General features: G+C 60.1%; 1 protein-coding gene across 2 annotated transcripts; it reads left to right on the top strand.

The window, feature by feature from the left end:
* Positions 1–617: 617 nt before the first annotated feature.
* On the top strand, positions 618–19,873 carry THOP1 (thimet oligopeptidase 1). Of its 2 annotated transcripts, XM_039248157.1 has the most exons (13): positions 618–774; positions 3,256–3,468; positions 6,154–6,302; positions 7,471–7,578; positions 9,997–10,099; positions 12,449–12,609; positions 14,015–14,150; positions 14,613–14,979; positions 15,330–15,531; positions 17,791–17,977; positions 18,119–18,247; positions 18,803–18,939; positions 19,415–19,873. In XM_039248157.1, the coding sequence occupies exons 1-13, from the start codon at positions 759–761 to the stop codon at positions 19,571–19,573; spliced, it is 2,067 nt and encodes a 688-aa protein (XP_039104088.1). In that variant the 5' UTR covers positions 618–758; the 3' UTR covers positions 19,574–19,873. The 2 variants fall into 2 exon arrangements, with proteins under 2 accessions (XP_039104088.1, XP_039104090.1); XM_039248159.1 differs by lacking the exon at positions 618–774 and having other exon boundaries at positions 3,322–3,389.
* Positions 19,874–26,093: the final 6,220 nt, after the last annotated feature.

A 26,093-nucleotide genomic window follows, 5' to 3' on the forward strand; every position in this document is an offset into this window, starting at 1 on the left:
TTTCTTCCTGGGCGCCTTAGTGCCAAGATTTCGTTGTTCGTTTTAATGGACAACAATAGTTACAGACCAGGATACTGCACCTTTTCAAAACAGCTGTTGTTTGAGCTCGTGGATTCATTTACTGAAGCTTTCTCGATTTTTTACAAAAGTGCCTTTAATGGATTCACCGGATTCTGCCGGTACACGTGCTGGAATCTGGGCAGGATGCTGGCTGGGATAATCTACCAAAGCGCCGAAGTCTGGTAAGGGATCCCTAACGTGAAGCCCTTAGGTGAAGGGAAAACCCACAAAAGTAGCCAAATACACAACTGTAAGACAGAAAGGAGGCAAGCAAAGATTAACACTGAAATTGGTGACCCAGGCAGCGAACTACTGGCAGAAAGAGCCGCACACACACTGGTTTCAAGGCAACCTCTGTGTGTGGTTTCCATGGAAACGTCCCTCCAGGGCTTCCCCGAAGGTTCCGCCCCCTCGCTGCGAGAGCCAATGACGGGCAGGGAGGGCTCCGGCGCGTGCGCTGAGTGAGATAGCTCGCCAAAGCCCCGCCGCGGTTGTGTGGGCGGAGCCGGGGCGCGCGTGCGCTCTGCTCCTCGGCACACGCGCCCTCCCAGCATTCAGCGGGCGCGCGGGCGGCGGGCACCTCCGTCCCGGCTGCTGAGGCCCCTGAGCTGACGGACGGGAGCGGCCGGCTGCGGCGGCTGAGGCGGACCGAGGCGGACCAGGTGGAGGGACGGATCGCCGGTGCACACCCGCCCGCCATGAAGCCCCCCGCAGGTACTGGCTGGCGCGAGGCGCAGCCCGCTCCCCGGACTCCGGCGTTCCCTCCAGCCTCCAGCCTCCCGGGGTCGCGACTTGGGCCTAGGACCCGAGCCCAGTGACCCTCGGGTGACTGGAGCCTGGCGGGGACGGGTCGGCGAGCCAGGGACCCCGCCCTCTCTGCCGCCGAATGAATGGACCGGCTTTCCTAGCGCTTCACTCATTCAGCAAACTCCAGGTCGCTGCTGCTAAGGGCGGGTCGGGCCCAGGGGGTCCGACTGGGGCGGGGGGGGGATGCCCCTGAGTTCTAGGCGGAGTCCCAGAGCTCCAGAGGCAGACGTTCAACCAGCAGGGAAGCAAGCGAGGGCTTTAAAGAGAGTGGTCGGTGGTGGGCTGAGGGCTGTCCTGAAGGGCTTCTCGGAGGCGGCGGCATATCAGCCTGGACCCAACGTGGAGAGCCGGCGGTGCCGCCAAGACCTGCGGGAGCCCGGTCCCAGGTGGCGGGAACTGCGAGGGTAACGCGTTTGCGTAGCAACAAGTCATTCTGGCTGTAGCATCGCCCTGTAAGGGCGAAAGGCCGCCGGTGGCCGGGGGTTCATTATGGGAGTGACAGGAGGCGCGTGGCGGGTTACAGGAAGTTGCCCGGCGGGCTGTGTGATGCCCCCTGGAGTTTTCTCCTGCGGGTCTGCCTCCCCCGCGTTCTTCTCCCCGCTGGCTTACGGTAGATCGTAATTCGGGTGCTGCGGGCTTGTTCGCTTGGAGACCGAGTGCGGAGGTGGGGTCTGGAGATACTACCGAACGAGCGCAACTTCGAATCCCAGCGGCCTCCAGATTTCCCGAGCCTCTGGAGCCCTGGGCTCCCAGTTAACCCAGACCCACGGGTCTCTGCGGTTCCGCAGGCAGAAGGGTTTTCCCCCAGCGCCAGCGGTCAGGTGGCCGGAGTACCACCCTGTCTTGGCTTAAGAGACTTTTTCCCGCTTAGCCAATGTCAGTGGTCCTCAGCTGGGCTGAAAATGCCTCCCCAGGTGACACTGGGCAATGTCTGGGGACATCTGTGGTGGTCAGGCCTGGGGGTGCTCCTGGCATTGAATGCATGGGCGCCAGGGGGCCGTTCAACACCAGATGGTGCCCAGGGTGGCCCCCACCGCAGAGAGTGATGTTGATGATGCTGTTAAAAGCCCTGTCCTAGGAATGCCAAACACAGCACCCTGCGTGGGGCCGTCCCCCTTTGCCTGGACCACCGTGGCCCTGCGCCACTCCCCGCCATGCGGGAAGGGGAAATGGGGCACAGGTGGGCGCTCACACAGGACAGGCCTCTTTTTGGTAACTCAACAAGGGACCGGGGGCGGGCGTAGCCATCTGAGCTACCCACAGGTACTACAGGGATGTCGGCGGGACGTCCGAGAAAGGAAGACTGGCAGGGGCGGGGCTCTTGGCGAGGGGGCAACCCGTGGGAGGGCCTGGGAGATGCCGTGAAGAAAGCCAGCGTGTCTGGGCACAGGGAAGTTGGCAAAACCAACTGGCCAAACCTGCCGCGCGGGGCCCAGTGGAGCCGGGACGATGTAGACCAGGGGGCAGCCGAGCGGTCTGTGAAGGGTTGGTTAGTTTAGGCTTGGCAGGTCACTCACCCAGCCTCCTGTCTCGTCACCTTTACCTGTGGGCTGTCCGGGGACAGATTCTGCCAGCCCCCGGTGTAGACTCTAGTGAGGGTTGGACTGTCATCCTGAGTGCAGGGTGGAGTTCTGGGACGGGAAGGGGCAGCACCACCTGCAAACCAGGTGTTTACAAAGGTAGGGGTGCACGCCCTTCACCAGTTCCCAGCGTCAGAGCTGAAGTCTGACCGCACGGGCTGGAGCCCCACCTCTGCTGCTTGCTGAGTGGGACCACTGCTGGAGACTTGCATTCTCCAAATCTCCGGGCCCCATCTGTAAAATGGGGCCACGTGGGACCCAGAGCCCAGAACTGAGAATTCAGTGAGGGAATGAAAGCGAAACACCCTGACCCTGCACACCACACAGCAGCTTCCTGACAGCCGTTGTTCTCGACCAGAATCCCTTATCCAGAAATTCTCGGCGCTGGGGATGCTTCAGGACTTGGGAATTTCCCCTGTTAGGAAAGAAATACTGTACAAGTGTCACAGTACATCAAAGGGCTCCGGGGGTAGCACCCCACAATCAAATTAACCCGAGAAGTGCAGGTGTGTGCCACTCATCCACCCCAGCGCTGCCTGTGTCGGGGCTGGGGCGTCGTGGGGTGTCCTGGGCGCTTGGCGGTGTTGAGCAGCATCCCCGGAGGCCACCCGGTGTCTCCCCGGGGTGCGGAATCTCCATCTGCTTTAGAGGATCCATCAGCCCGTCACCCCCATAGAGCCCCGGGCCTTGTCGACCTGCACGGGGAAACGGTGCTCCTGGCCTTGCCCTCCAGTCCCTAGTTACTCCAACCCCAATTCTGCCCTTGAAGCAGACACATTCAGTGTGGCTTCCTGTCTTCTCTGTCCAGCCTGTGCCGGAGATGCCGTGGACACGGCGGCCCCGTGCTCCGTGGTGAACTACCTGCGGTGGGACCTGAGCGCCCAGCAGATAGAGGAGCTCACCGTGGAGCTCATCGAGCAGACCAAGCGTGTGTATGACCAGGTGGGCTCCCAGAAGTTTGAAGACGTGTCCTACGAGAGTACCCTCAAGGCGCTGGCGGACGTGGAGGTGTCCTACACAGGTAGATCCAGGCCAGGACCTGGCAGGGGGCAGGGGGCAGAAGCGGCCCCAGCCGTGGGTGAGGCCACCTACTCCCCAGGGGGCGCTGGTGGATAAAGGAGCCGACTAGGGGTAAAGGACCCCCTGGCCAGGGGCAGCCCGAGGGCCCGTTCTCCTCCGGGCCCCACTTCATTCCCGGCCTGGCATACTTAGTTGTGGGCAGGGTCACCTGAGGGCCCGAGCCGGACAGCACGAGTGACCGCTCTCCTCTCCAGGAGTCAGCTCGGATGCCGGCCTCGAAACCAGAGCCCTTTCTCACACCTTTCATGTCCCAGGAGATCTTTGTTTTCTCTCTTTGTGACTGAACTTGGCCTCCTTTGCTTGTCTTCTCCCCGCTGCCTCCCCCGGTGCTTTGGGTTACCTGATGCCATCAGGTGTCCTCATCGCCACCCACCTGGATCCTTGTCTCCTCCTTGGGGTCTGTTTGCTCCTTTCGTGAGTGAGGGACACGTAGGTACAGCCCTGCTTCCCTGAGCCCGTGTGTGGAGGTTGATGGCATGGGGACAGAAGACCGAGCAGTCTCGCTATGGAGAGTCTGAGCCCCGGGCCTCTAGAAGTCCTTTCCCAGGGAGCGTTTGGGAATCGCCACCGCGGTTTTCTCCAGAACACTCCCTGCACCAGGCTTGCCAGGTTGCTCGGGCTGCTCTGCCTTCAGGCGGGGGTGCCTCAGTCTCCCCTTCTTGTCTCTTTCCAAAGAGGCTCTGGGCACTGCCTGATGCTAATTCCTGCTTACTGGGCGTGGCCCTGCCAGACGTCACTTGGCCTCCCCCCACCTCGGTCCTGCAGGCTTCACCCCCCTCCCCCCCCCGCAAGGAATTTTAAAGGAAACTAAGATTGAATTACAACACTCCCCTCAGCCAACCCCTCTGTCTTCCCACTGCCCTCTGGGTGAAGGCCAGAGGCCTTGATGTTGCTTTCGGTGCTCTGCACCGTCCCCTCTCTGACCCACCTCTGCGCTGTGTGTGCCTGGCCATGTGGCCGCTTGCAGTTGCTCACACTGTCCTGTCTCAGGGCTTCCTGCGCCCCTGCTTTGCAGGGTGTTGGGCTTCTCTGTGATAACGGATTAACTCTCCTCGGGAGCCCCTGCCCACACCCCTTCTGCTCACACAGCTGCCTGCACTGATCTGACAGTGTGCTCTATTTTGTTGTCACGCTTGCTGCGATCACAGGCACTTGTGACCCTGTAAATCGCAGACAGACAGATACGGTTTCTGTTCTTTTCACTGTCCTCTCCCGGGCAGCCGGTAGGAAGCCTGCCCTGGGGCCCCAGGAGTGACAAAGAGGGGTGTTTGAATGCAGGTCTTTCCCATTCAGAGCCTGTGCTTTTTAAGATTTAAATGTTCTGTTGAGATCTAATTTATAGATCTAACGATTTATTCACTTGAAGCCATACATTTCAATGGTTTTTATATTCAGAGTTATTCAGCCATCACCATGTTCTATTTCTAGAGCGTTCCATCACCCCAGAGGGAAATCCTGTCCCCATTAGCAGTCACTCCCCATCCCTTCCTCAGCCCCCAGCACACCCACGAGCCCTTTCCTGTCTGTGGATGAGCCTGTTCTGGACGTTGCTCGCATCTCGACTCACAACACCTCATGTCTGGTTCCCTCCCTGAGCGTCATGTGTTCAGGGTCTGACCATGGGGCAGCGGGTGTGGGCGCCTCGCTCCTGCTCTCGCAACCAAGTGACGTGCTGTGCCTGCCAGACGTGTGTATCCATCCACTTTTTGTTGGATATTTGGGCCATCTCTGCTATTGGCTATTACTGGTCCCGCTGCTGTGCACGTGTGTGTGTCTGTGTGATCGCGTGTTCTCCTTTCACGAGGGTGGGTGCTTGAGAGTCGGGTACTGGGTCAGGCGATAACCGTTAAAGCTGATGCTCTTTCAGGTGCTCGGATGGCTCAACTGGTTAACCATCCAACTCTGGATTTCAGCTCAGGTCATGATCTTGCGGTTCATGAGATCAAGCTGAGCACAGAGCCTGCTTGGGATTCTCCCTCTCCCTCCTTTTCTGCCCCTCTTTCACCTGCATCTATGCTCTTTCTTTCTCAAAATAAAGAAGCTTAAAAAGAATTCTTAGGGGCCCCTGGGTGGCTTAGTTGGTTGAGCATCCGACTTCAGCTCAAGTCACGATCTCATGTTGTGGGTTCGGGCCCCGTGTTGGGCTCTGTGCTGACAGCTCGGAGCGTGGAGCCTGCTTCGGATTCTGTGTCTCCCTTTCTCTCTGACCCTCCCCCACTGGTGCTCTGTCTCTCTCTGTCTCAAAAATAAATAAAGCAAACAAACAAAAAAATTTTTTTTTAAGTAGAAAATCATTTATGAATTTAAAATACTGTTGTCAGTGGCTGTGGCTTTCCTGGACTGGAGCCACTGGAGCCTCACGATCTTGTCACACTCCTTTGTTATGGTCCTTCTTGGACCTTGGAGTATTGGGAGTTGAGTCTGCTTCCGTTGGCCTGTGAGGTCCCCAAGGACATGGTGACAGTGCTCCTTTCTTCCAGTGCCCGCCCCAGGGCTCAGCGTGGAGAGGGTTCACTGAACAAGGAGACACATGTGGACAGGCTATGTGCCCAGCAGGGGTGAGGTAGGTACTTGCTGGATTCTACCCGGGGCCCATTTTCACACCTGTCCTATCTCCCTGTTTCAGTTCAGAGGAATATCCTTGATTTCCCCCAGCATGTTTCTCCATCCAAGGACATTCGGACGGCCAGCACGGAGGCGGACAAAAAGCTGTCTGAATTTGACGTGGAGATGAGCATGCGGCAGGATGTTTACCAGAGGATCGTCTGGCTGCAGGTGAGGGGCAGCGACAAGCCCTGCGTCCGCTCGGCCCCGCGACCAGGCCTGCTAGAGGCGGAGGAACTGGTGGGGGACAGACCGGTGTCTGGGTGGTCAGAACCTCTCTAGATGTGATTGTTCTGTTCCTCAGAAGGTAGAGAGCTGAGGAGCCCTGGGGGTGGCTGGAGGGCATCGCTGAGTGACTGAGTGTACTTACCGCCACTGAGCCATGTGCTTAACAGTGGCTAAGGTGGTAAGTTTCATGTTGTATTTTACCATGATAAAAACCGTGGAAAAATTGACAGATGTGGAGAGGGATGGAAAATAGAATATAAAATGCCTAGGAGTTTTCTTTTAACGTATGTTTAGTTTGAGAGACCAAGCACATGTGCACAAATGGGGGAGGGGCAGAGAGAGAGAGGAGATCCCAAGTAAGCTCTTCGAGGTCAGCAGAGAGCCCAATATGGGGCTCAAACTACGAACCGCGAGATCATGGGCTGAGCTGAAACCAAGAGTCAGATGCCTAACTGCCCGCACCCGCATGCCCTGTGCCAGAGACTTTCTAGGCCTTCCATCCTCCCAGCACCTCCTTTCCTTGCTGGGTGCCCCGAAGGGCTATTGTCCTGCCTCCTGGGCCACGGCTGCTGATGTCAGAGGAGGACAAAGATGCTTCTCTGCTCATTCTTGTAGCACCTGCTGCCGCGTCCCCTTGGCATCAGGAAGGCACACGAGTGTGCTTTGGGGCACGGACACGCAGGTGGCCTGTGGAAGTGCAGGTGGTTATCTTGTATTTAATTGTAGTTTCAAGACCTTTCCAGGTAGACATGCGGCTGGAGGAAATAGCTCGAAGAGCACCTGTCTGTACTTTGCCTGGTTTCCCCCATGTAACATGTTGCAGAACTGGTCAGTGTCACAGCCGGGTTGTTGACCTTGATGCAACACAGCAGACTCATTCCCGTTTAACCCTTCACCTGGGAAGGGACTCTGGGCTGGTTCCCGTAGGCGGTTGTGAGCAGGTGTCACGTGACCACGGTCGTCCTCTAGGGTGAATGTCCGGAGGGCAACTGCGGAGCCGGTGGTAGTTGTAGGCTCTCCCCTGCGTGACCCAGCGTCCCTGATGCTTCACCACCATCCGACAGTGTCATGGCTTTTCATTATAAACACAGCTTTGATTTTCTTACTCTAGGAAAAAGTCCAGAAGGACTCGCTGAGGCCAGAGGCAATGCGGTACCTGGAGCGCCTGGTCAAGCTGGGCAGAAGGAACGGGCTTCACCTGCCTGAAGACACTCAAGAGGTGATGCCAGCTGGCGGGGGGGAGGGGGGGGCGCTGTGATCGCGTGCGCCGCCTGAGGCCTGGTGCCCGTCTCTGCTGCCTCAGTTCTGGGCAGGGAGGTCCATGTGAATAGCTCTCTCTCTGCACCTGTTCTGCCCTGGATTCTCCAGGCTCCTGGTGAGGCTTTCCTGAGAGCATGGCGCTCCCTCGGCCGCGGGGAGAGCGCACGGGGCGCGTGGCAGGCCTCAGTGGGTCCTCTCCGTGACTTGGGAGCGATGGCAGTAAGGACGAGCTTGCTCTGGCTGTGGGGCTCCTGTTCTCAGGACTCTGCTGCAACAGCATGGCTTCCTCCTGACACCAGCTGTGGGGGTGCCCTCACCACACGGTCCTCTGTGACACCAGCACTGTGTTCTGACCCCGTGTCCCCGGAGGTAGTGAGTGTCAGATCCCACAGCGTCAGGGCCTCGAGGGCCACCTTGACCTGAGGCACTGGCCGCAAGTCCAGGGTGTCACCTGGTTCTCACCGACTAGCACCCCTTCTTCAGGTTTAATTCATTTGCCGGAGTGGCTCAGAGAACTCAGGGAAAGCTTACTTGCTCTCATCCGTCTATTGTGAAGGGTGCCGCCTAGAATGGCCAGATGGGGGAGACGCACAGGACACGGTAAGGGGGGCCACGGGGCCGCTGTGCCCCCACGTGCACTCCACTCATGGCCACCTCCACGTGTTCGCCAGCTGGAAACTCCCTGAACCCTGTGCCTTAGGGGCTCTGTAGTGGCCTTTTCACCTCAGCCCGACTGGTCATAGCGTCGGTGATGGACTCGGCCCGCCACCTCCCTCGGTAGGCAGGAGAGGCTTCCCCGGCCACCAGTCCCCCATCCTAGGGGCTTTCCAAAGGTGTCTCATTAGTATGCACTCAAGTGTGGTGGAAAGGGGCTGGTGAGACAGTGGTCCCCATACCTTGTCACTAGAGCTATTTCAGTCTCATGTTGTCACTTAAGAAATTCCAAGGGTTCAGGAGCTGTGTGCCAGGAATAGGGACGAGGACCTCATCCGAGTTGCTCATCAAAGGCCCCAGTCATAGACGGTGTCGCCTGCATTCCTGCCTGGGGCAGAGGGCGTCCTGTGGCCAATCACAGGGGTCTCAGTCCGCCCCACTCCCTTCCCATTTTCTCTGAGGGCTCCGCAGCCACACAGAGGGGATGGCCGGGGCTGGGGCTCTGGACTGGCTGGTTTGCACACGAGGCACACGTATGGGTGAGCTGGGTACCATCCCCTGGAACTGGCCACCCTTAGGAGAGGCCCTCCCTGCGGGCTCAGCGAGGCCCCCGGTATGAAAGCACAGGAAATGAGACACAGTGAACGCACATACCCTGTCCACATCGGAGCTAGTAAGCATCTCTTGTCCCTTAGAACTGACTCTGCCTTCTGGTTGGAGAATCAGGGAAATGAGGCATACTTGTCATTGAAACCAAACGTAAGGCTTGAGTCCAGTCCCATCTCGGAACCGTGGGGTCCAGAATCCAGTGTGGTATCTCAGCTTCTGCGGGTGCAGATGCTGAACTCGGCCAGAGCGACAAGAACACTGTTGTAATATTTTTTTTTCTTAAGTAAACTTTACTCCCGAGAGTAAAAGCTTGAACCTTTACCCTTGAACCCCCACGACCCCGAGACCAAGACTAGCATGCTCTTCCCATGGAGCCGGCCAGGCGCCTACAGGGTTGTTCTTAAAGCTCGGTCATTAGGTTGTCGAAAGTCCTGACTGACTTGAGGGCTGCTGTACTGGGAAGGACATGGGCTGGGTGGGGACCCTGAAGCCGAGCCTTGTTCCCTGGGGCACGAGCAGTTTTCATGCCTTAGAAGCTTGATTGGCATGGCTGCATGTGGTTTTGTGAGGCTTTGGCGAGATCAGGAAGTAAGTGGGAGCTCCCAGCACAGGGTCATGGCCAGGGGAGGCTCAGGGCACCCATGTGGGCTGGTTCTGAGACCAGTTCTCTCCCGAGGAGCCCCCAGTGCCCTGCACCGCTGTCAGGCTCACTAGCCCTGCACCGAGCAGCTGCTGTGAAGCCTGGGGCCTGAGCTGGGCTCCAGGGCCCCCCTGAGGCAGTCGTGGGCGGGCGTTGTGGTCCAGGACAGCACCCTCTTCATCAGAGTTTTCTCCCTGAGACTTAGCCTTGCTGCTCTGTCAGAATGTCCAAAAGCCTAAGCTGTGGACCTTGAAGGAAATAGGGTCCAGAAGGCCCTTGACCAGGGACATGCAACAGATGGGACACAAGCCAGAGGTCTCCGGGGTCACCGAGGCCACTTGGCATGGCAGGCGGGTGTCTGGGTTCTGTTGGCGCCGTGCAGACCCCTCTGCCCACTTCACCCCCTTCTCCCTGTGATGGGGGAGCCCCCAGCCCCAGAGGCCATGCCCCTCACGCCTGTGCTCCTCCCACCAGAAAATCAAGAGCATCAAGAAGAAGCTGAGTCTTCTGTGCATTGACTTCAACAAGAACCTGAACGAGGACACGACCTTCCTGCCACTCACTCGAGAGGAGCTGGGTATGGGCCAGGGGCGTGTGGCGGGGTGCGGCGCTCACCTCCCACAGCCTTCCCACATGTGGGGGGCATTTGTGTCCCACTGCCCTGGGGGTGGGTTTCTTCACTTGGAGCGCTCAGCACTTTGGAATCCTACGTTTCTAGGTCCTTCTTGGGCAGCGGCAGGAGCCCTGGGTTAGGCCGCGGAGGTCTCCTGCTGCTCTTCTCGCTGTAACCTTCCGGGGAGGGGCTGGCCTACGTCCTGGCTGACTGCTGCTCCCAAATCCACTGGACACGGGCTTTTTGAAGGGAAAGTTTAGTTTTTACTTTTCTCCCCTCTTTCCCCAAATGTCTAGCTTTGAAAGGTCTCACAGCTGGGGGAAAGTTGCAGGAGCGGCAGAGCAGGAAGCCTGTGTACGTGGTCCGTGTGCCGGCCGCCAGCGGACATCGCACGTTCTGTCCGTGTTTTCGTGTTACTGTGCACGCATCCTGTCCTCCATCAGACCCTTATCTGCAGCCTCGTGAGCCTTCCTGGGAGTGAGGCCGTCCTCGGCCCCTCGGGGCACGTCTTGCACTCCGGAGGCGGAGCCCTGAACAGCAGTGTCCTAGAGACCCAGCCGGGTTCCCTACTCTGCTGTCCCCAGGACACGCCTTGTTGTTTGTTTATTTTTGAGAAGCAGGGTGAGTGGGGGAGGGGCAGAGAGAGAGGGAGTCACAGAATCTGAAGCAGCTCCAGGCTCTAGCTGTCAGCACAGAGCCTGACACAGGGCTCGAACCCAAAAACCGCGAGAACATGACCCAAGCAAAAGTCAGACGCTTAACTCATGGAGCCCCCCAGGCTCCCCCCAGGCGCCTGTATTTGCCTCCCAGTCACGGAGCATCCTGTGTTTATAGGTCCCTTTCTTGTCGAACTGCTTCTCAGCCTTTCACAGGAGTGTTTTCTTCCACCTTTCCTGCGGTGGGCGCCTCTGAAGAGCGCAGGCTGGCGGGCTTGCCGAGGCCGAGGAGGGGCCCTGCCAGCGGCTTGGGGGCCGGGTTTCCAGTGGCCCCGGAGCGCCCATCTCAGGCATGGGGGGCCGGGGCCTCGGCTTCGCTGCCAGAGGCCCCCGAGGGCGGCTTGCTCGCAGAGATGCCACAGATTCGAGTCCCCTAAACGGGGGCTCGCAGGTCCATCGGCGCTGCCCTTCACTCTGGTTCAGTCTGTCCTGGGGCCTCGGGCAGCAAGTCCCCCCATGTGGGCCCCACGGCTAAGGACGGAAGGAAGCCAGAGGAAGGTCCTGGGTCTCTGGAATTGGGCAGACGAATCTGCTCACCCACATCATCGCCTGGGCCGGCTTCTCCGCGCATTTGTCCAGCCCGAGGGGCCCCACCGTGTCAGCCCGGCCTCCCACGTAGGCAGCCCGGAGCCCCAGTGAACCCCAGGCTTGGCGCTTGTTTTCTTCCAGTTGCTGAAGGAGAGTCAGTGTTCGGTTACAAGGACGCGCCCCTCTCTTTATCCCCCTCCCCCCTCCTCGAGTCTCAGGTGCTCTCAGTGCTCACAGGTCCCTGCTGCTGCTCACGACCCACCTTCTGACCCCGTCCTTCCTTGTGTTTGTCCCTCTCACGTCAGCTTTCCCTCCCCCATGTGCTAGATTTATCAGCAGGCGCCACTGTGGACAGGGCCCCTCACTCAGCGGGTTGGGGTCCGCCGCTGTCTCCATTTGTCTCGGTGTGACCGCGAGAGCCCCTCCCACTGGAGGCGTCCCCGTGTTTCTCTGAGCACCTTCTTTGGGACGTGTGCTCCAGGCCGTTTGGTCCTCGCCCTGCCTGTGCCTAGACGCAGCCCGGGGTGCCGGCGTGCTCACCGCCCCCAGGCCCCGTGGCACAGTCACAAATGGGCATCTGCATGCGTGCGTTCACACGCCGAGCCTGGAAAGCTGTGACCTCCCCAACCGTGCCCTGCCCGGCACTGCCCACCCTGCCCCAGCATGTCCGTTCCCACCTGTACTGAGGTGAGGGCCCCGCCTGGCCGCGAAGGAGGTGTAGGCAGGTCAGAGCCGGGCGTGTGAGCCGTGGCTCCTGGAGGTGTTCAGTCTGAGCTGCAGGAGGTTGGGGGGAGGCTGTTGAAGAAATGTGGCCTCCGGGATGGTGAGGGCCACAGAGGGCATCTGTCTTCTGCTGGTGACGCTGTCCAGGGAGGGCGAGGGGAGAGGCTGCGGCCCCCGAAAACCTCTCTGTCCAGGGTTGAGCCGAGGGGAGCTGTTCCTGGGAGCCTGGCGGGAGATGGCAGCGGCCCGTCTCCCTGGAGGGCGCAGGGCGGGGTGGGGAGGGGAGGCCGGGCCCGGCGCCTGGCAGCCTGTGGGGCCTCCGGCAGCCCTGCTCGTGTCCCTGCAGGAGGGCTCCCGGACGACTTTTTGAATTCGCTGGAGAAGGTCGGGGAAGACAAGCTGAAAGTCACCCTCAAGTACCCCCACTACTTTCCCCTCCTGAAGAAGTGCCACGTGCCGGAGACCAGAAGGAAGGTGGAGGAGGCCTTCAACTGCCGGTGCAAGCAGGTGCGAAGGTGGCGCCCGGGAGTCGCCAGGCCTGTGCTCCGTGCCCAGTGCCCACGGGGCCTTACGTTTGCTCGTCCCCGTGTCCGGTGGTGCTGCCCGGGCTCGAGCACCACTGTTCTGTCTTGTGTGGTGGCCCGGGCCCTCGAGCTGCTGCGGCCCTGGGCGTGCCTTCGCCGCTCAGACACCCGTTCCCACACGGACACTTGGGTTTGTGGCCTCACCCCGCCGTGGCCTCGGCCTCGCTTCTCCTGCTCAGGGTCTGCAGCAGGTGATGAGGGCCCTTGGTTCTCCGTGTGCACACAGGGGTCAGGAGCTGCCAGCTAGAGGCTGAGCTCCTTGCAGGGTGAGAGGGAAGCGTGTGGTCAGGTCCCATATTCCCCACTTCCCAGGAGTCAAGACCAAGTAAACTGGTCTTAAGGAAACTCCGTGCGTTCAGATCGCCCCCCACAGACTGAGATGAGGACCTGGAGAAGGAGCTCACACGGGCAGGGGCTTTGGGAGTGGGGGTGGCTCGTGGAAGAGCCAGGAATTCAGGCTCTGGTGGGGATGTGCCGCTTCTAGGGTGTCGGGAGTGACTTTATAGTGTTGAGAGCGGAGCCCGCGGGCCTGTGGTCAGGACTGGTGGGGTTGGCATCGCCTCGTCCTGCTGCCCGGCCGGCCCCAGCCCCCACCCTGAGAGGCAGAGCAAGGGGCGGGTGGGGGCTCCGGGGGACCTGGCGTGTCGTCTGGTGCCGTGGGGATGGCGATGCTGGTGGGTTGCCCTGAGTCCCCCTCGTCAGGAAGGTCTTTACCCAACTTTCAGTGGCTGGACCAGGCTGGGGGAGCATTCTGTTCTTTGGGGGAGAGGGAGGCAAGGGGGGTAAGGGGCAGAAGCAGAGGGAGGGAGACAGAATCCCAAGCAGGGGCCGCACCATCAGTGCAAAGCCCTATGCAAGGCTTGAACTCACGAACCTGAGATCGTGACCTGCGCCGAATCAAGTGTCGGACGCTTACCCAACAGCTACCAGGCACCCCGAGAGCACCGTGTTCTGCACGGCCCTCTTTCCCTTGGAAACAAATCATGTATGGGTTTCATTTCATGTTGGTCCCGTGAGTTTGGCTGGGTCTGCCCCTCAGAGATGCCTGGGGACAGGCCTGGCTGTGCATGGCGCCCCCGGGGCTCTCCGCTCACGGCCTCAGAACCCCTCACAGTGTATGTTCTTTCTGGGCCCAGATGAGACCCGAGGGTTCGTAGAGACACCGTGTTAGGGCAGGGCCACATGGGAGGCACAGAAATTGAGGCCGGAGGAGGGGGGGGGGGAAACGAGCCAGCCGGGTCCTGGCGGTCCAGAAACGTGCTGACCACGGGGCCTGAGTGGGAGTGGTGGGTCCGACGGCCACAGAGCTGGTCGCTGGTCGGTTCCAGGAGAACTGTGCGATCCTCAGAGAGCTGGTGACCCTGCGGGCCCAGAAGTCCAGCCTGCTGGGGTTCAGCACGCACGCCGACTACGTCCTGGAGATGAACATGGCTAAGAGCAGCCAGGTGGTGGCCACGTTCCTGGGTAAGCCCTTGCCTCCCCCACCTCCCCCCTTGGGTTCTGGGATCGGGTTCCGGTGGTTCTCGACTGCAACGTGCAGGCGCCTTGGAGACCCGTGTCCTGTCACCCCAGAGGGAATCCCAGCACCTCCCCAGCCCTGTTCAGCCTCGAGGGCCCCCAGCCCGACAGCCCAGCATGGAGCTCTGGGGTGAGGCTGTGTCCGCCCTCCTCTGCGGCTTCCTGGCCTGAGGTCTGGGCCAGCGTCCCCGCTGTGGCCGTCCTCTCCCACTCGTGGACGAGGCAGAGCCAACCCGACCCCACCCCACCCCCACCCCGCCCCAGCTGCAGAGGCCAGCGCGTCGCCCGTGTGTCTGCAGCCCGGGCCTTCCTCCTGGGTGGGGTGCGGGGGCCATCGTGCCGGGGCCCGGGGCTGCCGGGGGCGGTCGCCGCAAGAGGTAGCCTTGCCTTCCTCTCTTCCCTCCCCAGACGAGTTGGCCCAGAAGCTGAAGCCCCTCGGGGAGCAGGAGCGGGCCGTGATCCTGGAGCTGAAGAAGGCCGAATGCGAGAAGCGGGGCCTGGACTTCGACGGGCGCATCAACGCGTGGGACATGCGCTACTACATGAACCAGGTGGAGGAGACGCGCTACAGCGTGGACCAGAACCTCCTCAAGGAGTACTTCCCCATGCAGGTGGTCACCAAGGGGCTGCTCAGCATCTACCAGGAGCTGCTGGGGCTGACCTTCGACCTGGAGGAGGACGCCCCCGCGTGGCACGAAGACGTGAGGCTGTACTGCGTGAGGGACGCGGCCTCAGGGAAGGTCATCGGGAAGTTCTACCTGGACCTCTACCCGAGGTGCGTGTGAGCTGGGCGACCCTTCTCTGAGCCTCAGCGTTTCCATCTGTGCAATGGGTTGTGTGTCCGCCACCGCGCGGGGCCAGGTGAGGGGCCGGGAACGTTCCCTGTCCAGGGAGGCGGGAGGGTGCCCGGGAGGTTCTGCCCGAGGGGTGGGACGGGTGGTGGGGCAGAACCCCTGCTGCTGAGAAGAAAGCTCGAGCCACTCGATCTGTCCAGTGGCCTGGGTGGGTGAGGGGCTGCAGAGTCAGAGTGGCGCAGTCGGGGCTCTCATGGGGTCACCAGCCCTCTGGGCCAGTCGGGGGGTAGAGTAGGTCCCTGGCCGGGCCTGACCCTGCCTCCCTCCGCAGGGAAGGGAAGTACGGGCACGCGGCCTGCTTTGGCTTGCAGCCAGGCTGCCTGAGGCCGGACGGGAGCCGCCAGATCGCCATCGCGGCCATGGTGGCCAACTTCACCAAGCCCACCCCGGCCGCCCCCTCCCTGCTGCAGCACGACGAGGTGGAGACCTACTTCCACGAGTTTGGGCACGTGATGCACCAGCTCTGCTCCCAGGTGGGTGCGGGGGGGCACAGGGGCGGGGTGGGGGCGGTGCTGGTCAGCAGGTCTGCTCTCAGGTGGGTGTGGGTGGGGGTGGGGCGGTGCTGGTCAGCGTATCTAGAGGCAGCCCCCCCCGCCCCCTTCATGGAGTCTTCAGCGGGTGTCCCCACGCCCACAGTAATGCCCTGCTGTGCCACTTTCCAGCATGGAGCCGTACATCCGGCCGGCTTTTTGGGGAGAAGCTTGTGTTCCCCCAGGGCCGGGGCTTGGGGGTCTGACATTATGAGTCCAAGGCCCAGTCCTCGTGAGGCCGCTGTCCTCAGTGTGCAGACAGCTGTCTTCTCCCCGTGTCCTCCCAGGGTCGTTTCCCTGTGCACGTCTGTGGCCTCCCCTCTCTCTATTTTTTAATCTTTATTTGTTTTGAGAGAGAGAGTGTGAGCTTATGCACAAATGGGGGATGGAGGGCAGAGAGAGAGAATCCCAAGGAGGCTCTGAGCTGTCAGTTCAGAGCCCGACGTAGGGCTTGATCCCATGAAGTCATGACCTCAGCCAAAATCAAGAGTTGGACGCTTAACCGACTGAGCCAGCCAGGTGCCTCCCTCCTTATAAGGACACTGGTCATTGGATTAGGGCCACCCCAGTGACGTCATTTTAAGTCAAATATTTCAGTGGTTGTTAGTTCACCAAGATGTAGAGCTGCCAACCAGATGTTTTGGGACATTTCAGTCTTCCAGAAAGAGTCATGTCCCTTAGTTGTCCCCGGCCCTCACGAGCCCCTTCCGTCCACGGATGAGCGTGTCCTGGACGCGTCACGCACGTGGACTCACACCCCACGTGGCCTCCCGTGTCTGGTTCCCTCCCTGAGCGTCATGTGTTCAGGGTATGTCCGCAGGGCGGTGGGTGTGGGCGCCTCGCTCCTGCTCGCGGCCGAGGGACTTGCACGCGAGTGGGTGGAGCTCTGAGAAGTATCTTTTGAACAGTTTTGACTATTGCGTTCAGTGCTTTTTCTCTTCTACAGTTTGCACTTTGTGTCTTGTTGAAGAAATCATTTTCTAACTCAAGATGCTAATTTTGTCTCCTAGTTTTCTAGAAGTTTCAGCTTTGACTGTTTGTGTTGGTCTGTCATCGTCTGTGAGTTAAGTGTTGTCTGTGGTGACAGGTTGCAGGCCGGCCCTCACCTGCCGGCAGCCACCTGGGGCGGAGCCAGCGTCTACACAGCACTAGCCGCGTGCGCCCCGGGCTCCCTGTCAGCCCTGCTCTTGCCACCTCTTCCCGCCCCTGCGCTGTACTCTCACGGGTTGTTCCCCAAACCCGGGACTCTCGTGGCTCCCGCATCTCCTTCAGCTTTTCCTCAGACGCGTTACCGCCATTCCCAGAGCGTATAAACGCTAGAACACGGAGTTCGCGGACACCAAGGCTCCTGGCGGAACACACAGTGAGGCCCCTGCGGGCCTCTGGTCGCGACCCGCCAATATGTGACCTTGTGTCATGTGCGTTTCTGTTGAAAGACACCTTTTCTGCGTATCGTTGACGTAACACTCAACCCCCGGCCAGCGGTGCTGTGGCTCGTGCCTGAAGGAAGCGCCTCTGACCCGCGTGCTCTCTGTGCACGTCACAGCCTTGCACTCAGGAGCGCCAGACAGCGCTTCCGTCCCAAACAGATCATCTGTAGAAACAAAAATACAAATAAAAGGGAGCGGGGGCTCTCAGTAGTCGATGACAAGGACCCCGGTTTACAGTCAGAACTGAAACCCAAAGGCAGAGCGTCCAACGGTCACAGGGCGCCATAGGTGTTGGGTTTGGGTTAAAAAGTTGAGCAAGTAGGGGCGCCTGGGTGGCTCGGTTGAGCGTCCGACTTCGGCCCAGGTCATGATCTCATAGTTCGTGGGTTTGAGCCTCACATCGGGCTCTGTGCTGACAGCTCAGAGCCTGGAGCCTGTTTTGGATTCTGTGCGTGTCTCTTTCTGCCCCTCCCCTCCTCACACATTGTTTCTCTTCTCTTTCAAAACTAAACAAATATTAACGACAACAAGAATGTTTAGCAAGGAGGGAGTCCGTGAGTAACGAGGCCAGCATGTGTCTTCCCTGGTCTCCCGCCATTTTCCTGCCTCTCTCTCTGGGCCTGGAAGGGACTTGCCCAAGGCCCCCTGTCAGCCAGGCTTCGAGGCCTCAGGCAGCGGCTGTCGGCTCACCCTGGTGTGCTTGTCAGGGGCGCCCTGCGTGCCCACGTGGCCGGGCAGGTCCGGACCTTCCTCGGCTTTGTCCCCCGTGCAGGCGGAGTTCGCCATGTTCAGCGGGACACACGTGGAGCGGGACTTCGTGGAGGCGCCTTCGCAGATGCTGGAGAACTGGGTGTGGGAGAAGGAGCCACTGCTCAGGATGTCCCAGCACTACAGGACGGGCAGCGCCATCCCCCAGGAGCTGCTCGACAAGCTCATCAAGTCCCGGCAGGCCAACACAGGTGCCCGTGGGGGCTGCCCTCCTGTCCCGGGCCTCCGGGGGCGGGGCGGGGGGGGGCAGCTGCACCGCACCCAGAGGAGGCAGGCGTGCGCCACCTGGGCAGGAGCCCAGAGCCAGCCTCCCGCTCTCCTTCGCCCACCAGGTCTCTTCAACCTGCGCCAGATCGTCCTGGCCAAAGTGGACCAGGCCCTGCACACCCAGCCCATCGCAGACCCAGCTGAGGAATACGCCCACCTCTGCCGGGAGATCCTCGGGGTCCCGGCCACGCCAGGTAGCCGCTCGCCAGCTGCGTCCACCTCGGGGCTTGGGGCTCAGCCATTCCCGCGTCGGAAGGATCTAGTGACGAGGGAAGGGAGTCAGGCCGATACAGGTTGCAGCCTCAGGCCTCCCTCCTCGCTGCTTTTCCTGGGCCTGTGGCTCCGGCCGCGGGTGCCTGTGGGCAGCCCTGTCCTTTCTTGCTGCCGCTCCTGCTCAGGCCGCGTGCTGCTCCTTCCGCACTGGGACTGGTACGTCCTCAGCCGTGCTCTCCGACACGGAACAAGCCCGGAAGGTGCAGGAGAGGCCAGGATTCCGTGCCCTGGAGATAAAGAGTAGAAAAGGCAGTAACACGTTTCTTCGCCCGTCATTAGCACAAACTGAGCACAAACGCTTGGGTTAATACAGGAGAAGAGATTTCCCCAGGCCAGGCTTCCAGCTCCTGCTTTCTAGGAGTATCGGGCCGGCTCTCCTCCGGGTGTGTGGCGTCATCTCTGATGGGGCTCCCTGGGGGCTGAGGGGCCCGGGGGTGCCTGGGGCCGCGGTGAGAGCTGCACCGCATCTGTCCCAGGGACCAACATGCCGGCGACCTTCGGGCACCTCGCGGGTGGCTACGACGCCCAGTACTACGGCTACCTGTGGAGTGAGGTGTATTCCATGGACATGTTCCACACGCGCTTCAAGCAGGAGGGCATCCTGAATGGCAAGGTGAGGGGAGGCCAGCCACTGGGCGGGGGCGGGGAGGGGGTGCACCTGCCTGTGGAGGGAGCAGGTGACCTCTCAGCCCTGCTCCCCTCTGCCCAGGGCCAGAGTGGGCGAGCCGAGGCGCCTGCTGCTCTGTGCCAGGCGCTCCACCCTGAGGGGTCGCCGCCCCGGGCCCTCCTGGGACCAGGTACTCAGCCGGCTTCCTGACCTGTGTTGAGTCACGACGGAGGCCCGAGCACCTGTGTTGTGGGGCTCGGCTTGGGCTTCACGCCCTGTGCAGATGAAGGGCCCCGGGGAGCTTCTGAGGACAGGCTTCCTGCACACGTGCTCGTGAATACACTCGTGTGCTTGTGCTCTCTTAGGCTCCTGCGGGTGCCCGTGAGCCCGCTTGTGGCTGGGAGAGGGGAGGGGATGCGGGTGGGCTGACCCGGGTGGGCCGGGGTGCGGAGAGCCTCAGCCCCACCCCTACTCCCGACAGGTGGGCCTGGACTACAGGAGCTGCATCCTGAGGCCTGGCGGCTCCCAGGACGCCAGCGTCATGCTGAAGCTCTTCCTGGGCCGAGACCCCAAGCAGGACGCCTTCCTCCTGAGCAAAGGGCTGCCGGCGGACGGCAGCAGCGAGCGACCGGCCTGCTGACAGGCCACGGCTCCGTGGGCCCCACCCCAGCTCCCGCCACCCAGGGAAATGGGGTGCCTGCCGCTCAGGGTGGGGGCGGGGTGAGGGGCGGAGCCGTCGGCCCTCCCCGTTCCTCCCCCGCATCCGGCCTCCGCAGGCCGCCCTCGGTGGCCGCCTGGGCTGGCGAGGTCTCGTCGTCAAGGTGCCTGGAGACCTCTGTGCAGTCACCGCCACTTTGTTGCACTAACCCATCCCCTCCTGGGAAGTTTTCTGAGTGAAAAACAGTTCTTTGAAATGCAGCCATTAAAAAAAAAAAAAAAAGGGAAAAGACTGTGGGTCTGGGCCCTGATGTTGTCCCTCTTTTTTTTTTTTTTAATTTTTTTAATGTTTTATTTATTTCTAGGAGAGAGAGAGACAGCGTGAGCAGGGGAGGGTCAGAGAGAGAGGGAGTCACAGACTGAAACAGGCTCCAGGCTCTGAGCTGGCAGTCAGCACAGAGCCTGACGCGGGGCTCGAACCCACGAACCGCGAGATCATGACCTAAGCGAAAGTCAGACGCTTAACTGACTAAGCCACCCAGGCGCCCCTGAAGTTGTCCCTCTTACGCAGAAGAGCGGGCTGTGGACGGGGTCTGGTGGGCTCGGTAAGCCCCGGACCTGGCCGGCCGTCAGCCCTCATGCTGGGGGCGCGGGGCATCAGTGGCTGCTCCGTGCTGGGGTGTTCTGGATCGTGACCAGAGTGGGTCCCTGGGAGCCGGCAGAGCTGGCACAGCGAGTGCGCGACGGGCGTGGCGCTGCCGCCCCCCAGGCCGGGTGTGCCGCCAGCCCTTCCTTTCCCTGTGCAGTGTTGGCCTCTGTGGGACCAGGCTCAGCTCTTCAAGAGGCTGCAAGGCCAAGACTGGCCGCCTGTCCCCGTGCAGGGGCGAGGCTGGAGTATGCCGCGAGCAGCTGCCCGGGCCTCAGGGCCCATGCCAGCCCCCCGGGCAGAGCTCCTGTCCCAGCCCATTGGCCGGACTCAGGGATTTGTGATTTGACAGTTTCTGATTAATGGGTGCAGCTGCCGGAAGCCAGGCGGTGACCTTCTGGTCCATGTGACCTTGAGGACGGGGGCATCCGCGCGGCCCTTGGCCCGGCCCCCCTGGCTGGTTGCAGCACCGCTGAGTCTGGCTGGGGTGGGGGTGGGGGTGGGGGCCGTGCTGGGTCCTCTGGTAATTCTTCCAAGCGCCTCAGGTGACGCTTTCTGGTTGCGGTGGAAATTCGGAGGGGTCTTTGGCAGGACGGGTATGCGTCCCGCCTTCCCTTGGTGTGGGCCACCCCGGGGTTTGATGCCCGGGTCTCTGAGCCCCGTGGGAGCCCTGCCACCTGCTCCTGAATGGTCCCTTAGCCCCTTGCAGAGGGCCCAGTCCGTGGAATGAGGAGCTGGGCGGCCGTGCCTGCAGGGGCCCCTTGCCCGCCCAGTCTCAGCGGCCCTGGGCCGGGCGGCTGGGGCCTGCACGGTGGCATCACCTGCCCTTAGGCAGACCTGTCTCGCTTCCTGCTCCCACCTCTGTGCCCAAGAGCACAGGGGATGGGGGCCCCGACTGGTGAGGGCTCTGCCGGGAAGGAGGGGTTGAGACCATCTGAGGCAGCTGTCGCTTACTCTTAAACCATCTGGGGCCCAAGAAGGCGCAAAGACCAACACGGAGGGCAGGGCTTCAGGGGCCTCTGTCCAGTAGGGGTCACGTTGCGGGGCCGGGGCTCTCCCGTCTTTCCTTCACAGAGCCCCCCACACCCGCTGCCTGTCCCCTGTGCAAAGTCCAGCTGGGGTGCCGGCCCCCCGCGGCATGCTGGGTAGTCGGGGGGCCGGGGTAGGGGGGACGCAGCTTCAGGGGCCCCTGGCTGGGGGCTGGGGTTGGGAGGAGGGGTTGGCGCTCGGCCCGCGCGGTGCCACCTGCAGCCTGCTTGCTGAGGGCCGCTGGCTTCGTGTGCCCGCCCTGCGCTCAGGGTCTGCTCAGGACGCTGGGGACGCAGCTGTTGGATCCTCCTGGTTGGTGGGCCGGAGCAGCCACCGGACTCGCCCTCCCTCGGGGCTGTTGCAGGCGGGCGTCTGGGGCCGGGGCCGGTGTGCATGCCTTGGGGCGTCCCCAAACAGCAGTGCCAGCTGGAGCCGGCAGCCCAGCAAGAGATGGCCCAGCGTGGCCTCGCTGGTGAGCGCGGCCTGCTGCTTCCCGGGGCCAGCTGGGCTCCACGTCAGGGCTGGAAGGTTGGCGGCGGGGGCGGGGGGGGGGTGGCGGCCAGGTGCACGGGCTGGGCCACGTGGGAGCCCACGAGACCTGGGAAAGTGAGCTGACCTTGGCTGCTCACGCACCCTGAGCGTCCAGTGGGCTTTCCCGCCGGCCCGCAGTGCATGAGGTGGGGGTGCCGCTTAATCCGAGGGGCCCACAGGCCCCAGGTTAGGACCGGCACTGCGGGCCATCCCTCAGACCAGAGTGCAGTTCTCGGTGACAGATAACCCCACTGGGCCCATGCTGGCGGCCCCAGGACTTCTGTTGAAACTGGGAAGTAAGGGGCGCCTGGGTGGCTTAGTCGGTTAAGCGTCTGACTTTCGCTCAGGTCATGATCTCGCGGTTCGTGGGTTCGAGCCCCGCGTCGGGCTCTGTGCTGACTGCCAGCTCAGAGCCTGGAGCCTGTTTCAGTCTGTGACTCCCTCTCTCTCTGACCCTCCCCTGCTCACGCTGTCTCTCTCTCTCTCTCTCTCTCTCTCTCTCTCTCCTAGAAATAAATAAAACATTAAAAAAAAAAAACTTAAAAAAAAAGAAAGAAACTGGGAAGTGAAATTCCGTGTCCCCTGCCCCAGACTTGAGACTGGGGAGTAAGAGTGAGGCCCCGGGGGAAACGAATCTGAGGGAGGCTGCTCCTCATGCCACCTGTGCGCCTGTGAGCCAGTAAGTTCCCTTTCCTGCCTCAGCCAGTTTGAGCAGCTGTTTGTCACCTGGGACCCACAGAGTTCTGTCCTTGACCCCGTCCCTGCCGACCCCGCTCCCCCTTCCCCGGCTTGTGGCCGCCAAAGCTGGGCTCCCCAAAACAGACCGGCCTCTCAGCCTCCAAGAACTGTCCGGGAGTCCCCTCTGACTGGGGGTGTCAAGGTGATCGGGGTGGGCAGGTGCCGGGGTCCTGTGAGCATCATGTTGGTTCTGGTCTGGGAGGGACTCTGTGGTCCTCACTGCCCCTGAGCCCTGGGGAGGCCAGGCGGGGCCGAGAACCCAGGGCTCCCCCTGTGCAGGCTTCTGTCCATTTCTGTCCACGCATCTCAGAACAACAGGTGCATCTGTGTGTGTGTGTGTGTGCGCGCGCAAGTGCGCGCACGTGCGGTTGACACCTGCACCGAGGTGAATTTCCATAAAATACACATGAAAAGTACGCAAGCTGATGACCCACTCACAAAAGCGTCACCACAATCGGGACAATACCGTGTCCTCCGACGTGTGCATCTGCTGCCATCAGTACTGGTGCATCTCCATTTTTCTGAGGTGTTTTTTTTTTTTTAATGTTTTATTTATTTCCAGGAGAGAGAGAGAGAGAGACAGCGTGAGCAAGGGAGGGCCAGAGAGAGAGGGAGTCACAGACCGAAACAGGCTCCAGGCTCTGAGCTGGCAGTCAGCACAGAGCCCGACGCGGGGCTCGAACCCACGAAGCGCGAGATCATGACCCAAGCGAAAGTCGGACGCTCAACCAACTAAGCCACCCAGGCGCCCCGTCCATTTTCCTGAGTTTTATGTGAAAGGAGCCGAGCATTGTCTGGTTTCTTACGCTGCTTACGGTTTCGAGGGGCGTCCACACGGGCCCCTTGTGTGCACTGCATTGTGTTCCCTACACTGGGGGGTTGCTTATTCCTCTGGTTTGCTCTGGGGTGGCTCGAGCTTGGGGCTTTAAGATGAAAACTGCTGTGGACATTTGTGTACCTGCCTTCGCAGGGACGTGTGCTTGCAGCTTCTCGGGTAAATACCCCGATTCCAGCAGGCGTAAGGCCGCATCTCGTCCCGGGTTTCTTCTGCTCAGGAGGCCAAGCAGCTCTCAATGCGCGTATCTGCCATCTGTGCTCCTCAGTGCGGCGTCCCCACTTCTTACCCGGCTCTATCTGCCGCAGTTAAGTACTTGGGACCGGAAATAGTTGCACACTTAAGAGAAGCTCATTTATAATAGCAGCAAAAACATTGCACGCCTGGGAGTAAGTCGGACAAAAGATGTACAGCTGCTCTATGAAACACGGTTGAGGGAAATGAAAGAAGAGATGGTGGAGGAATATAGCTGTTCACTGAGCGGAGAGGCTGGGGGACCCCTCCCCTCCCCCCCCAGATCCACAGATGTGGTGCATTCCCAGCTAAAATTCCAGCAGCCTTTTTTGTCTTTGTGGAAACTGACTTGATGATTCTAAAATTTATAAGAAAATGCAAAGAAGCTAGGACAGCCGAGGGTCCGGAGCAGAAATCTGGGGGATGAGCCCCGTTAGTTGCCAAGTGAAGCAAGCGTGGCCTGGGCACCGGGGAGTGGGGGGCGGGACGAAGTCACTGGAGGCGCAAAAGAAACAGAGGTCCGGAAACAGACCCGCACACAGGAGACACCTGCCTCTGCACCCAAGACGTCACTGCAAGGCTGGGGGAAGGCCCCCCTTTCCAGCCAGTGGACCTGCAGACAGAAAACCCCAACCTTGATCCGCCCACGTATGCCCTGCACAAAAACTAAATGGATCTACGTCTAAATGCCAAAGGGCAGGAAACATTCCAGAGATCTTCTCCCACCCCGTGTCCCGCCTTACTGAGTTCAGTGCCGCCCCACTGTGCGCCCAGTACATCGTCAACCCATCTTGTGGATATTTGCAGAATTAATTGAAAGGAGGCAGGCTGCAGTATGGGATCTGTCCACCGGGGGGCAGGGCCGTGCCCCGTGTAGCCATTCAAGGCTCACACCCCAGAGAAGGCTCTAGAAGGTCCCTGGATGGAAGTCCTTCTAAGGTGTAGGACAGGTGTCTCAATCTCCTAGACAAGTCCAAGAAAAAAAATCTAGTAGCCAAGAAAACAGAACAGGTGAAGTTAATATTTTACTTAACTCAATGTACCCAAAATACCAGTTCAATATGTTATCAGTAGAAAAAGCCATTAAATAAACATATACGTTTTGTGGGAGCAAAGCCTTCAGAATCCAGTATCTTGTTTCATAACATGGCTCATCTCAGCACAGATGGCAACATTTTGAGGCTCAACAGCCACACAGGGCTAACGCCCGTTGACGGGACAGTGTGTGACCTGACCAGAAGGTATCAAATGGGACCCTGCACGGGAAGGCTGTCACTCCTGTTGAGCCCCTCTGTGCCCTGCTCCTATTATAACGTGTGTTTACTAATCATGCCTGTGCCTCTAACCCAAAGGGTCGCAGACGGGCTGCCACGTTTGGCCCATGTTGGTGGGTTCCCCTCATGTGACCTCAGCAAGTCAAGGAGACGGGAGATGGACATGATGAGCTTGCCTCGTGGATGGGGTGGAAGCAGGCTTGATACAATTAACCCTGGGACTAGGACTCCCTGTTTTCTGTGAAAGTAGAAAGTCCTCCTTACAAGGTGAGTTTGAACTGCGAGTCTGTTACTTGTAACTGCAAACTAAAACAATACTGAATATGTTATTGATGACCTGAAGGAATTGCCCTGCAAGGATGCATCCAGAGGGGTTTAGAAGAAATCAGCGTCCCGGGCAGCCGGGGTGGTTCTGTTGGTTAAGTGTCTGACTCTTGAATTCAGTCCTGGTCATGATCCCAGGGTCATGGGATCGAGCCCATGTTGGGCTCCATGTTGAGTGTGGAGCCTGCTTGGGACTCTCTCTCTCTCTCTCTCTCTCTCTCTCTCTCTCTCTCTCTCTCTCTCCCTCTCTCCCTCTCCCCCTCCCTCTCTCCCTCTCTCCCTCCCTCTCTCCCTTTCTCTCTCTCCACTCACACCTCTCTCCCCCACTTGGGCTCTCTCTCTCTAAAAAAAAGAAACCAGGGTCCTTAATTACAACCACTGGTTGAATAAACACTCTTGATGTCGATTACAATGTTTTAGAGCTCTAAGGGGCACCTGGGTGGCTCAGCTGGTTGAGCGTCCGACTTCAGCTCAGGTCATGATCTTGCAGCCCATGAGTTCGAGCCCCGCGTCAGACTCTGCTGGCAGCTCAGAGCCTGGAGCCTGCTTCAGATTCTGTGTCTCCCTCCCTCTCTTCCCTTCCCCCAGTCATGCTCTGGCTCTCTCTTAGAAATAAATAAACATTAACAAAAAATTTTAAAAAATATTTTAGAGCTCCAAGACCAGTTTCGTTAAATGGACCCAACCAGATAGGGTCTAAGGATGGTGCCGTCAAACCCCTGCACAACTTCGTCCATACAGATTCAGGATCCCTCCTTTTGAGTATCAGTAGCTTGTGGGGAAGGTGTCCTGGGGTTATGAGTGGTAATGTCCAGTGGAGATTAAGGAAGAAAACTCTTTTAACAGCTCCAGGAGATTCTGTGTTTGGCCATTCAAAAGTAGGTCATTCAGG

This window comes from Hyaena hyaena, unplaced genomic scaffold, assembly GCF_003009895.1.
Source record: "Hyaena hyaena isolate Hyena2069 unplaced genomic scaffold, ASM300989v1 scaffold_302, whole genome shotgun sequence".
Taxonomy (NCBI): Eukaryota; Metazoa; Chordata; class Mammalia; order Carnivora; family Hyaenidae; genus Hyaena; species Hyaena hyaena.